At 45.0% G+C, this 14,582-nt stretch overlaps 1 protein-coding gene across 1 annotated transcript in view; it reads right to left on the reverse strand.

The window, feature by feature from the left end:
- The window catches only part of LOC310824073 (acyl-CoA-binding domain-containing protein 6-like), a 127,323-nt gene extending 126,331 nt beyond the window's left edge, over positions 1-992 (reverse strand). The window contains exons 1-2 of the mRNA XM_083696955.1: positions 566-992; positions 180-244 (exon numbers count right to left, since the gene is read on the reverse strand). Of these exons, the coding sequence (XP_083553081.1) occupies positions 180-244; positions 566-841 (341 nt within the window). The 5' untranslated portion in view covers positions 842-992. The remainder of the gene's footprint in view (positions 1-179; positions 245-565) is intronic.
- Positions 993-14,582: the final 13,590 nt, after the last annotated feature.

The following is a 14,582-nucleotide window of genomic DNA, read 5'->3' on the forward strand; positions in this document are numbered from 1 at the left end:
TATGAGTTTCCATTTGGAACAAGAAAACCTGTAATCCAGATTAAATCTCTGTGAAACCGTGCTCAGTCTCCCAGAGGCAGTCACCCGTCAGATTCACCCAAATATACTACATTCCCCAATGCCTTGAATAAACACATCAACGTAGTGATTATTAACCTGTCAGTGACATGGCTACGTACCATTTCCTCTGACCTTCAAAGTCGAAGAAGCCCGGCTTCGCTGTGTTACACTTCCCCACCCTCACCTGTTAACAGAGGACATGTTGATTCAGGTATACACTGCCTGGTGGATGACACAGGTGGATGACACCACCAGGTGGATGACACACCCCCCCCCCCCCCCCCCCCGACTGTGGTAAAGCCCTTCCATTCCACCACAAGTCTACAGAATAATCATGCAAACAATTTAACAAGGGCAAGATCAAAGATCAACATTTACGTTACAGACAGAAATGTAGTGTAACGTCCCGAACGAGGCGCACCTGACATGCGACATCGTGTCAACTGAAACATAGCTGGCTATGACACATGACTGTAACTGTGTGCACCGCTGTCCCGATAGTCACCTGTTTGTACCTAGCATACAGGTACAATAACTGTTCCCTGCTGGCCGTCGGAACTAGGTGTCGGAGACGGTCTGCCGCTGCCTCAAATTCCGCCTCCAGTTCCTTGCCTTCCAGCCGGTGTCCCGCGTCAACTGCGACACAATCGAATTTCCCTAATCCCAAATCGGAGTCAGAGTCCGATACTCCGCGGAGTGGCTCCCCGGTGTCGGGCCGAGCTGGGTCGGTACCTGAGCCTGTGGCGGAGTCAGGGGAAGACGACGGAGAGCGAGATGCCATGGTCGAAAAATAAAGACAGTTAAATGATAACGTATAGTGTTGCTCTCGGTAGCTAATGCCACGCAACGTACAATTTACCAATAGCGATTTCTTTAATCCGTATTTTAAGAATCCTCCTTATCCGTGATAGTTGGATTTGTTTCCTCTACTGGTCCGTCAGTGGTACAGTCCACTAAAAGCATCGACTGGAACGAGGACTTGAAACAAACGTTCTGATCTACAGTGGGTTCCCGGATATAACGGTGTAAAAATCATTTTGTGTGGGTAGGCCTAATAGTTTCATGAAATTCATGGGCTCCAAGTATCTCTCAAAGGACAGCCCATTATAACGATACAAAATATAATACATATAAATAAATATAAAAATATAAATAAATCTCTTTTTTCCACAGACAATATTGGTTGCTTAGGCCTATATAATGTTTCATATCAGGCTAAATAAAACAGGGGTTTCTAATAAAGGACTGTATCAATATCTAGACAAGTAGCCTAGTAGCCTAATAATGATATTAATTATTGAAAAATATAGGGTTAGGCCTACTTACATTTGAAGAGTATGAAAATTAAACACTGAAGAATAGATGACCGGTCAAACATAAGACATACTGTAGGCCTCTGCTTCTCACGATCGCCACATTGGTGTCAGAAGTGGGATGCAGAGGCTTAATTAACCCTTACGAAGATGGCGACGTCGAGAAGCTATTTCGCTAAGAAACTTCGCGAGATTGAAGTTCTTATTCAGCGTCTCGGCGAAGATCTTCCCGCGGAGGAGAGTGATCGACCCGACGGTGCCAGTGCTCCCCGCCGCCATGTAAGACGTGTGCCAGCCGCGGAAGCGAGCGCAGCTGTCTGTCTCCATGGTCAGGTGGACGCCGAAGTAAACGTCACTGACCGCCGCCGAGAGACCGACGCAGAGAGACTGCCAGAGAGCTCGCCGCTGACCGTTGCCGAGAGGGCGTCGCTGACCGCCGCCGCCGAGAGCTCGCCGCTGATCGCGACATGCTGGTGGGGGCAATGTAGCGCCGGCGAGGGGCGGGGCTATTGTTGTTCTTTTGTTTAGGCTACTGCTATTGGCTGCTGCTGTGTTCCCATCATGCCTTGCAGTGTGAATGTTCGGGGCAAAACCGTAGAGTAGAGTGTTGTTGGTTTTAGTGGCCCAATGTTAGTTTTGTTGGTTAAGTTAAGTCTTTTGTGTACTGTTGTATAAATTATAATAAACTCACTAAAAGCTATTAGGCCTCTGCTTCTTACGATCGCCACAATACATTTATTCCCCCAACAGATCAAATGGACAACTCAACGCAAGTGGTCACATGACCAACTAACATAAGTTAACATTATGTTATATCTGACTCCAAAAGATATTTCATGATTAATAATGATTGATAATGCTTTGCTCATCCCTGTGTGACAGACAATCGATCATATCGGATCCTAGATTCCATTAAGAATATCCAATATGCTATGACCATGCTTTCAAGTTAGAAGAAATCGTGAGTTTACACATGGTCAAATACCTGATGTGATGACTCGAGTTCACGTGTTGCTATATACAATGTTTCAGATGTCTATTTTATTCTATTATTCTATTGTCACTTTATTTTGTTGTCGTTGTTTGTGATGTGACCTGCTGTAACGCCTTAATTTCCCCTCGGGGATCAATAAAGTCTATCTATCTATCTATCTATCTATCTATCTATCTATCTATCTATCTAACTATGCATGCGTAACCTACGCATCCGTCTCTTATTTTAAAGGATAACATTCACAAGTGTGGGGAAAATGGAACTACGTATATGGAGATAGATTACTGCCAATATTATAGTAAATAAACGGAGTACAATCCACAAACAAACACCTCTTGATTTGCACTTGTAAAACAAATATCTGAATAAATGCAAAATGAGTAAATGCTCTAAAATGTGTAAACGAACATCATGATGTGTGAATAAAAAAATAAACCCAAACCACCCTTCAGGCCAGTACAGGAAGGATTCGACCTGTGACATATGCATCTTTTTTTTACTAGGCTACTGAAAAATGAAAAGATCAAAATAAGCAGGGGGGACAGAATGTGGAGTGGACGTGTGTAACCCAGGGCCCGCCCTAAGCATAGGCCGTCGCCGATGACACAATCATCTACAGGGGGTGCCAAGCCAAGAATAGGATTTATTTTTATGGAAAAAAATGTATATACTGTGTATATACAGTGGGGGAAATAATTATTTGATCCCCTGCTGATTTTGTTAGTTTGCCCGATTACAAAGAAATGAGCGGTCTATAATTTTTATGGTACTTTTATTTTAACAAATAGAGACAGAATATCAACAAAGAAGTCCAGAAAAAAAAAATTAGGTAAAGTTATAAATTCATTTGCATTTGATCGAAGGAAATAAGTATTTGATCCCCAAGCAAAACATGACTTAGTATTGGTGGAGAAACCCTTGCTGGCAAGCACAGAAGTCAGACGTTTCTTATAGTTGGTCACCAGGTTTGCACACATCTCAGGAGGGATTTTGGTCCACTCCTCTTTACAGATCCTCTCCAAATCCTGAAGGTTTCAAGGCTTTTGCTTGGCAACTCGAAGCTTCAGCTCCCTCCACAAATTTTCGATAGGATTAAGGTCTGGAGACTAGCTAGGCCACTCCATGACCTTAGTGTGCTTCTTCTTGAGCCACTCCTTTGTTGCCTTGGCCGTATGTTTTGGGTCATTGTCATGCTGGAAGACCCATCCACGACCCATCCTCAGTGCTCTGGCTGAGGGAAGGAGGTTCTCGTCCAAGATCTTATGGTACATGGCCCCGTCCATTGACCCCTCAATGCAGTGAAGTCGTCCTGTACCCTTAGCAGAGAAACAACCCCAAAGCATAATGTTTCCACCTCCGTGTTTGACGGTGGGGATGGTGTTCTTGGGATTGTAGCATTCAGCATTTCTCTCCCTCCAAACACGAAGAGTCAAATTTATGCCAAAGAGTTCAATTTTGGTCTCATCTGACCACATCACCTTCTCCCAAGCCTTCTCTGAATCATTTAAGTGTTCATTGGCAAACTTCAGATGGGCCTGTACATGTGCCTTCTTGAGCAGGGGGACCTTGCGGGCACTGCAGGATTTCAATCCGTTACGGTGTAGTGTGTTACCAATGGTTTTCTTGGTGACTGTGGTCCCAGCTGCCTTGAGATCATTACCAAGCTCCTCCCGTGTAGTTCTGGGCTGATCCCTCACCCTTCTCATGATCATCCTTACCCCATGAGGCAAGATCTTGCATGGAGCTCCAGGCCGAGGGCGATTGATGGTTATTTTGTATTTCTTCCATTTTCTAATAATTGCACCAACAGTTGTCTCCTTCTCACCAAGCTTCTTGCTGATGGTCTTGTAGCCCATTCCAGCCTTGTGCAGGTCTACAACTCTTACCCTGATGTCCTTTGAATGTTCTTTGGTCTTGCCCATGGTGGTGGAGAGGTTGGAATGGAAGAGATTGATTCTATTGACAGGTGTCTTTTATACCCATAACAAGCAGAGATTAGGAGTACTTTTCCTAAAGTGACAGGACTAATCTGTGTGCCTCATGGGCATATAACCGGTCTGTATGAGCCAGAATTCTTGCTGGTTTGTAGGGGATCAAATACTTATTTCCTTCGATCAAATGCAAATTAATTTATAACTTTATATAATGTGTTTTTTCTGGACTTCTTTGTTGATATTCTGTCTCTATTTGTTAAACTAAAAGTACCATAAAAATTATAGACCGCTCATTTCTTTGTAATCGGGCAAACTAACAATATCAGCAGGGGATCAAATAATTATTTCCCCCACTGTATATATATATATATATACACTGTATATTAGTTCTGTCAATTGATTAAAAAATGTAATAGAGTTAATCACAATAATAGGCAAGTTTAAAATACAAGTATTTACTTGGGGGAGATATAACAAATACATGTGTGGAATAAAGAAATGCATGACAAACTGGTTAGAGGAATCAGAGTTGTTTTTACTTTTTTTTTTCTTTTTTTTTCACATTTTCAGAAGACCCATAATAAATTCATAAAAGAACCAAACTTCATGAATGTTTTTTGTGACAAAAAAGTATGTGCTCCAATCAATCCATCACAGAAAAATAAGAGTTGTAGAAATGATTGGAAACTCAAGACTGCCATGACATACATGTTCTTTACAAGTGTATGTAAACTTCTGACCACAACTGTACCAACAAACACACAAGACCAACAGAATTAATGACTACACTTTTCAGTCAGATAACATCCATTTAGGGGACAGGCCTAAAATTATTTCTAAAATACAATGACAAAGTGACTATTATATTAATTGTATTTGTCAGAAAATAAAATTGGAGAGGATAGCTGCATGGCTCCAGCAGTGTTTCCAACTTTGCCAGCCTGTCATATTCAGCTGAGGTTGGCATGAGGTTGGCAATTTGTGCTTCTGCTGCGCCAGCGTTGCCTTCAGTGGGTCTTTGTTGTGTTGGAGCCGCTTTATCATTTCGAGAGTTGAATTCCAGTGCGTGGGTCCATCCTGGACGGGTGACTCCTCTTCTTGCCCATGAGAGGCTTGCTGAACTTTCAGCTCTGCTGTGTTTGCAGGACTGTGTTTTAAGTCACTTGGCTAAATCAGAATCAGAATCAGAATTCTTTTATTTGGCCAAGTATATTTGCACATACAGGAAATTGACTTGGTGAGGTTGGTGCATGGACACAAATAGCAAATATTGACAAGTAATTTACAAAATCGCAAAGTATTCACAAAATAGCAATTACAAATTTACAAAAAAGAGCAGCAGAACAATACATCTTGTAAGCTGTGTGAGACTAAATGGCAATGAGGCTAGAGGCTGTGAAATGGTTGTGGGGCATGTACATTATAAATTAGAATAATGTTAAATAATTATAAATGACACTGTCAGTGCATTGTTTGTGTGACAGGGTGGGGGGGGGGGGGGGTCAGAGAGAGGCAAGGGGCTTGGTTGTGAGCCCCACTGCCATGGGAAAGAAACTGTTCAGGTGGCACGAGGTTTTAGTCTTGATTGACCGGAACCTTTTGCCGGATGGAAGTCTCTGGAAGAGGTTGTGACCAGGATGGGAAGGATCAGCGATGATCTTTCCTGCTCTCTTACTGGTCCTGGAGTGGAAAAGGTCCAGGAGAGATGGCAGGTTGCAGCCGATGACCTTCTCGGCTGACCGAATGATCCACAAATATGGCATAGTGAAGACAAAAACTACATTAAAATTATGATATCTTTTTCAGCTCTAGCTGTGCCACAAGTGGTCAGGTTGCCTAACAACACTCACATGATGGTAGAAAGCGATAAGGATTTGTTAAGCGACATGATGTCTCAAGTACCACCAGAGTTATGGTCTCAACACGACACAGATGTAGGGCTCATTAAATCAGCTCAACCTGTAGAGATAGTGCTTAAACCAGGGTGTAGGCCACCTGACATATGGCAGTATCCTATGAAGCCAGAGGCAGAGCAGGGTATTGCAAGTACAATAGAAGGCCTGTTGGCTGCAGGGGTGCTTATACATATGTGCTCCGGAGCTAATACTCCCATACATCCGGTTTTAAAAGCAGATAGGTCTAGATACCGATTAGTGCATGATCTTAGAGCTGTTAATGAGGTAGTGGAAGACTATGATACAGAGGTGCCGAATCCACACACGCTGTTGAGAAACGTGCCACCAACATCCAAGTTTTACACTGTCATCGATCTCTGTTCTGCGTTCTTCAGTGTGCCACTGAGCGCAAGGTCTCAACATCTGTTTGCATTTACATATCGTGGTCAGCAATACACGTATGCCACAGGGCTTTAAACATTCACCACATGGATTTAACAAAGTGCTTAAGGAAGATCTGCATGCTTTAGAACACAAGGTTACCAGTACTGTGATTCAGTATGTTGATGACCTAATCATTTGCTCTGACTCACTGGAACAGTGTCACAGGGATTCGATCACGGTGTTACGAGAATTGGCAAAAGGGGGGCAAGTAATAGCGCTTATGGAGGCTATGATGCTTCCTAGAAAGATAGCTATTGTAAAGTGTCAAGCTGATAAGAAAGATTCCTCCCTGCAAATCATTTAGCGGATGAAGCTGCAAAGTTGGAGGCCAATGTAGACTCAAAAGCCATCATGATGTTAACTGCCGAACTAACAACCGAAATTACAGAGCAAGATTTGGTTGATATTCAGGATGCGGCTCCCCAGGCCGAGAAAGACCTGTGGAAGCAGAGGGGAGTGTCTCAAGGCTCTGATGGTGTTTGGAGGAATCATAATGTGTTATTTGTGGCCACAACTGATCTATTGTCTTTGGTGATTCCCGATGCGTATGGTATGGACCATTGCGCAAGGGGGGAGGTAGTAAGGAAAATAGCAAATATGGGACTGTGGTCTCCTAAATTGCAAGCACAGGTAGATGCAATATTGGGTGATATGACATGCATAAAAAACAACATTCGAAAAGGGATAACCACCCCAATTGGGCATATACCAATACCAGAGGGACCGTTTAGACATATTACAATGGACTATGTAGATATGATTCGATCAATACAGGGAAAGAGATATCTGTTGGTTATTGAGGACAGATAATGAACGGGAGTTTATTGACAAAACGGTAAAAGGAGTTTACCAGAAATTGGGAATAAAACAGAGGCTAGGATGTGTGTATCATCCGCAATCACAAGGAATGGTAGAAAGAGTGAACGGTACGCTGAAGGCAAAACTAACAAACATTTGTGATCACACTAAACTCAACTGGGTGGATGCATTACCTTTAGCACTCATGGCCTATAGAAGTAGAGTGAACCGCAAAACGCAACTAACACTGCATGAAATGCTTACGGGTCGACCCATGCCTGCGCTAGCATATAGGCATTTGCATAAGGGACCGGTTGGATGTGTTAGAAAAGGATATAAAAACCTTTGTGCAACAAATAGCTCACATCCACCGAGTTATATATCTACAGGAAAAGGAGAAGGAGCCAGAGAAGCCAGAGGCACATCCAATCCAGCCGGGAGACTGGGTGTTCGTGAAGGTCTTTCGGCGCAAGTGGAATGGCCCCCAGCGAGAAGGACCGTTCAAGGTGATCCGGTCAACAGGGACAGCAGTCCAGGTAAAGGGTTCACCCACATGGTATCATCTTAATCACTGTGTTAAGGCTCCGCCAGAGGAGGACGTAAGAGTTGCAGGTACCAGAGCCAAGGGGAAGGATGAAGCTGGTCCAGGAGCTGATCCGGAAGCCGGTCCAGGAACCGGACCTGGAGCAGCCGGAGTCAGGGGGCAGGAGCCGAGAAAGGGACAAGAGGTTCTTGGTGGCGGGGGGAGTGCTGGCGACAGCTGCTGTCCTCGGGCTGGTAACGGTACTCCTCCGCTACACCTGGCCAACTGAGGCCGGGGAGAGTCTCAACAGTCTGACCATTCTGACCCCTCTTTCAACAGAAGTTCCTACCACCCAGACCCCACTGCCGAACCTGGCTGGAGGGGCCACCAACCACCAGACGCAACCATCCCCCATACCACAGGTCATCCGAGCCAACCTGTGCCAACAAGAGCTGGGTGCGGTGAGGAAGCAGGGAGCCTCACAGCCGAGTTCCCCACCATCAACTTTGCCGATCTTGGTTTCAGTTTTTGCTGTTGTATTCCGATCCTCCGCAAGGTCGTGGTGTCGAAATTGAGCTCCCAGATGGTGTTGCAGTCCAATGGTCAAACTCTCAAACAGCCTGACTTGTACCCCGTTCCTGACTGGGCTCCAACAAAGCCACGGTCAGAGGGGGGTGAGGACGATGATGACACCGAGGATGATGAGGACACTTTGTGTAGTCCTCCATGTTGTGATCCACTAAAGTGAGTTTGGCTTGCCAGTGTTTAGGGTAAAAGAGCCAGCTGGAAGTATAGGTGGTTTGAAGTTTAAGTGTGGAAGTTGATTAGTATGTAATTTTGAGTATTATCTGTGTGAGGAGCTGTCTACTTAATCGTGTAATCCTATAATCTCTGTGCTCATCCTCAACACAAAATCATAGAAAACAATTATCATAATAAAAGGATGCATAACCTCGTAATGTATGGTAATAATCATGTATTCATGTTTGTGGAGAAGGGTAGTGGAGGTTAGTTCAAGTTATGTGGTTCTGTATGTTTATGCTCATGTGCTAGGTGGTAGGGAGATTGGTGTGTTTAGGTAGAATGCACCTGTGTAGGGGACAGGCTAATCTCTCATTGCAGGTGTGCTGGTGAAAATATTGGGAGTCGAAGGGTCTGTGGGCTGAGATTCCGCATGGACTGGAGGGACTTCGTGCCTGTTAGGACACTGAGGGATGATCATGTCTCCAGGGAGAAGTGAGGATGGATATGCCACTCGAAGAGGATATGCCACTACAAAGTTTCTATTGCTCTGGTCCGGCACTGCAGTTGCTTAGTGTTTTTAGGGCCAGTAGGTGGTGAAACCAATAAACTTGACATCTGAAAGATGAAAGGTGTATTTGTACTTACACTGACATATCCCACATAACATTTTCAGAATTTGTTGTTTACTTTTGTTGTCAGTATTAAACTGGACTCAATATTTAGGGAGAGAGGCAATGCTAGGGTTTTACCTACTTCTCGCCAAACAGGGAGAGGATGTTTCCCAGGCAGTTCTCGTATCTATTGGTAAACCTCCATCCAAGTGATGGTCATCTTTTTGATAATCACTGATATAAGGGGTTAGCGTTTTGCTGCCCAGGTGGGATGGACTTTGGCAACAGATATGGGATAGCTGGTTGTTGAGTCTATTACTATCATATACTCATTATTCATTACTCATATGTCATATCTGCAAATATCCGGCTGATTGCTGAAGTGACTTCTACATGCTCAACACTCTTGCTTTTAATGATGTTTTCCGTGGCTGATGGGACTTTCCAGTCCCAGAGGGGGGAATAAATATGTGGTGGAAAATCCTAGAATGATGTGACAGAAAGTTCAGTGATAGCCTTTCTAAGAAATTGCTGATGTTAATTCCTGCTTATCAAATAATGGCTAATAGGATCCAGATGTTGTTATTGGGACAGGAGTAAGAAAAACAAGTCACAAGGATGTCGAAACGATGATGTTTTGATCCAATTCTTAAAAGCCAATGGGTTTTGTGCCAAAGGGTGGATATTGTATACATGTTTATGCCAAAAGAAATGATACAGCATTTTTCTCCTGTATATAAGGAACAGACGTGACAATTACTTTTTTTGGGAATACCTCTGCAGAGACCCCAGTTTGTTGGCGCAAATATTATTATCTGCATTAATAAAATTGTATAATCCTCTTTGAATAACTCTCCTCAATTGTCCGCTTCCACTTTACCACAACTGCCATACAATTCATGAATTCTTGTGACAATAGTTCCCCTCGAAGGTGGCTTGTATGATGGGTCGTCTGAGGCGATCTGTATAATGCCTTGAAGCCCCTGGTCTTCAACAATGTTGATGGGCCTGCAGTCCATGGCGATCCATTTCGCGATTGCATTGGTTAGCTTGCATTGTTGTCGTTTTGTTGACAGACTTGCCCTGGCTGCACTCTGCCAGTGTAGTTTGATGAACACATCTTGGTCCTGTCTCAGTGCTGGCATTTTTGATAACATCAGCAAAGATGTGCTTTGCCCGAAGATGGAACTTAAGACTTGTTGTGCTTCGGTGGACTTTTGTCTTATCTAAACTCCCATCTCTAAGCTTTTTAAAAATAAATTTGCCGTTCAGCATACCAGGGGATGTCTCCTCAGTCACCGCTATCTGCGTTTGCCATGCCTTTCAGTAATTCAGCCTGGTAAACTTCCGCGCTGGAATTGCGGGAGGAAGTTGGGGTCAAACTTGGTAAAATGATTAATTTGCTTTTAAACATTTTTTTTAACGGGTTAAGGTTTCCAGATTAATCGCGAGCCTTCACGCATTAACGTTGACAGTCCTAATATATAAATATATACAGTATATACAGTGCCTTCGGAAAGTATTCAGACCCCTTCACTTTTTCCACATTTTGTTGTGTTATAGACTCAATTTAAAATGGATTGAATTAAAAGAATTTGCCATCAATCCACACACAATACGACAGGATGACAAAGCGAAAACCCGTTTTTAGAAATGTATTAAAATTAAAAAACAGAAATACCTCATGTACATAAGTATTCAGACCCTTTGCTATGACACTCTTAAAATTAGCTAAAATGCAAAAATGTTATCAACAAATCACTCAGTAAGTTGAATTGAGTCCATCATAATGCAAGGATAATAGTTCATGTAATTTTGGAATTAATATCTTTGTTTTTATGGGGCCTCTGATTTGCATAGGAATCAATTACACACTATGTAGATTAGGATGTCACTACCAACTCAGCAAATTTCATAATTTTCTCTTGATCCTGACAAACTCCCCAGTCCCTGCCGGTGACGAACATACCCATAACTTGATGCAGCTACCACTATTCTTCACACGAGAGATGGTGCAGAAACTGCATTGCACATGCTAGATTTGCATCAAACCATTCAACTTTGTCGATTTTTGTAAGTCTCCCCAGGCCTCAGAGTTGCATTCCTGAGCAGTTTTGTTCCTCTCTATTTGCTCAGTTTGTAATGACAACCTGATTCACACAGTGTGTAATTGATTCCTATGCAAATCAGAGACTCTATAAAAACATAAGTTATTAATTCCAAAATTACATGAACTATATATCCTTGCATTAAGATGGACTCAATTCAATTCAAATTTGTTGATGACATTTTTGCATTCATACTACTTTCTGAATTCTTATGTACATGAGCTATTTCTGTCTTTCAATTTTAATAAATTGACTGAAATTTCCAAAAACCTGTTTTCACATTGTCATTCTGGGTTATTGTGTGTGGATTGATGGCAAATTCTTTTAATTTAATCCATTTTAAATTGAGTCTATAACACAACAAAATGTGGAAAAAGTGAAGGGGTCTGAATACTTTCTGAAGGCACTGACCCGAAGTATTCAGACCGCTTCACTTTTTCCACATTTTGTTATGTTACAGGCTGATTCTTAAATGGATTCAATTAATTTTTTTCCTCATCAATTTACACACAATACCCCATAATGACAAAGTGAAAACAGGTTTTTAGAAATGTTTGCTAATTTATTAAAAATAAAAAACTGAAATATCACATTGACATAACATTTACATAACATTATATTTATGGCATTTAGCAGACGCCTTTATCCAAAGTATTTGTGACTTACAACAAATACATTTGACTAAGTAAATGAATCATCTATCCATCAGTCATCGGAAGAAAAAATAATCTATGCTAGGCTATTGGCAATCACAATGCTAGAAGAAAGGAAGATTTTCTTTTAATTTATTTACAGGAGAGAAACTTGCACAGGGAGATAGTGGGGATGAAGAGGTCTTTAGGAGGGACAGTTAAGATGTAGTCTGAAGAGATGGGTTTTCAATCTACGGCAGAAGATAGGTCGTGACTCTGCAGTCATGACAGCAGTGGGAAGCTCGTTCCACCAGCGGGGCGCCAGGACAGTGAAAAGCCGTGACCGAGTAGCACGGCTGCTGTATCCACGTAGAGGCGGCGGTGCCAGGCGACCAGCCGAGGTGGGAGAGCGGAGTGATCGGGCAGGGGTTTGGAGGCTGACCATTGCTTGCAAGTACGGAGGGGCTGTTCCCTTTGCCGCCCGGTAGGCGAGCACCAGGGTCTTGAATCTCATGTGAGCTGCTACCGGGAGCCAGTGAAGGGTGCGAAGGAGGGGAGTGACATGGGAGAATTTGGGGAGATTGAACACCAGACGGGCAGCAGCATTCTGGATGAGCTGCAGAGGCCTGATGGCAGAGGCAGGGAGCCTGGCCTAGAGTGCATTGCAGTGGTCAAGGCGAGAGATCACAAGTGTCTGGACCAAAAGTTGTGCTGCTTGAATGGACGTGCTGTCGCTGTGATGTTCGCCACACAGGATAAGTGGTTGTCAAGGATCCCCCCAAGGTTCTTGGCTGTATGGGAGGAGGTCACAATCGAGTTTTCTACTGTGATGGAGAAGTCTTGGAGAGGGCAGGCTTTCCCCGGGAGGAAGAGCAGCTCAGTCTTGTTACGGTTGAGCTTGAGGTGGTGGGCTGACATCCAAGTGGAAATGTCTGCAAGACACGCAGAGACATGTGTTGCCACCTGTGAGTCAGAAGGGAGGAAAGAGAGAAAGAGTTGAGTGTCGTCTGCGTAACAGTGGTAAGAGAAACCATGTGAGGAAATTACCAAGCCAAGAGATTTGGTATAGAGGGAGAACAGTAAGGGCCCTAGGGGACCCCAGTGGTGAGGGCTCGTGGAGAGGACAGCGATCCTCTCTGTGTCCTCCGGCCCTGTATTGATTACTGGAGCCTCAACGCTATCAACGTGAGGAACAACCCCTCCCTCTCCTTAGTTCGACCTTCGAGCCCCTTCGTCATGCAGCCGTCTTCACTAAGCTAGACCTCCGGAGTGCGTACCATCTGGTGTGCATAAAGGAGGGGGACGAATGGAAGACGGCCTTTAACACTCACCTGGGGCACTTTGAGTATTTAGTGATGCCTTTCGGGCTCACTAATGCCCCGGCCGTCTTCCAGGCCTTAGTGAACGACGTGCTGCGTGACATGTTGAACATCTTTGTGGTGGTCTACCTGGACGACATCCTGGTGTTCTCCAGGATGGAGGAAGAGCACCAGCAGCACGTCTGTCTGGTCCTCCAACGACTCTTGGAGAACAGACTCTTCGTGAAGGCCGAGAAGTGCCAGTTCCACGCCGCCTCCGTGGAGTACTTGGGCCACGTCGTGGAGAAGGGTCACCTCCGGGCGGACGAAAAGAAGATTTGGGCAGTGGTGGAGTGACCCTAACCCCTGAACCGCCAACAGCTAAGATGCTTTCTGGGCATCGCGGGATTCTACAGGCGGTTCAGGTGGCCGCCCCACTGACCGGCCTCACCTCCACACCCGCCCGTATTCCTGGACCTCGGAGGCAGAGGCCTCGGGGCCGTCCTGTCCCAGATGTCCGCGGAGGACCAGAAACTCCACCCCTCTGCGTACTTCTCCCAGCGGCTGACACCGGCGGAGAGGAATTATGACGTGGGCAACCGAGAGCTGCTGGCAGTGTATGCGGCCTTGGTGGAGTGGAGACACTGACTCGAGGGGGCCCAGCAGCCTTTTGTGGTTTGGTCCGACCATAAGAACTTGACCTACATCCGGTCGGCCAAGAGGCTCAACTCCCGGCAGGCACGCTGGGCCCTCTTCTTCACGCGCTTTGAGTTTTCCATCACCTACAAGCCGGGCTCCACTAACACCAAGGCCGACACACTCTCCCGCCTGGCCCCGGAGGAGGTGGCTCCATCAACCCCCGGCACCATCCTTCCCCCCTCCCAAGTGGTTGGCGTTCGACTCCGTTCGACGCCATCGACTCCGTGGTCCAGGCTGCCCAGCATACTCACCCCAGCCCAGGAGGCGGACCCCCCAGACGTGTCTTCATTCCCCCATCAGCCCGATCCCGAGTCCTGGAGTGGGGGCATGGTAGTAAGTTTGCGTGTCAGACGTGAGCCAGACGCTATCATTTATCCGGATGATAAGCGGTTATGGTGGCCCGCCATGGAGACCCGGACACCCAGGAGTACGTGGCTGCATGCACCATCTGCGCCCGGAGTAAAGCGTCCCATCAACACCCTGCCGGACAACTACAACCCCTTCCTATCCCCAGCCGCCCTTGGTCTCA

The sequence above is a fragment of the Argentina silus genome, assembly GCF_951799395.1.
Source record: "Argentina silus genome assembly, chromosome: Y".
Classification (NCBI taxonomy): Eukaryota; Metazoa; Chordata; class Actinopteri; order Argentiniformes; family Argentinidae; genus Argentina; species Argentina silus.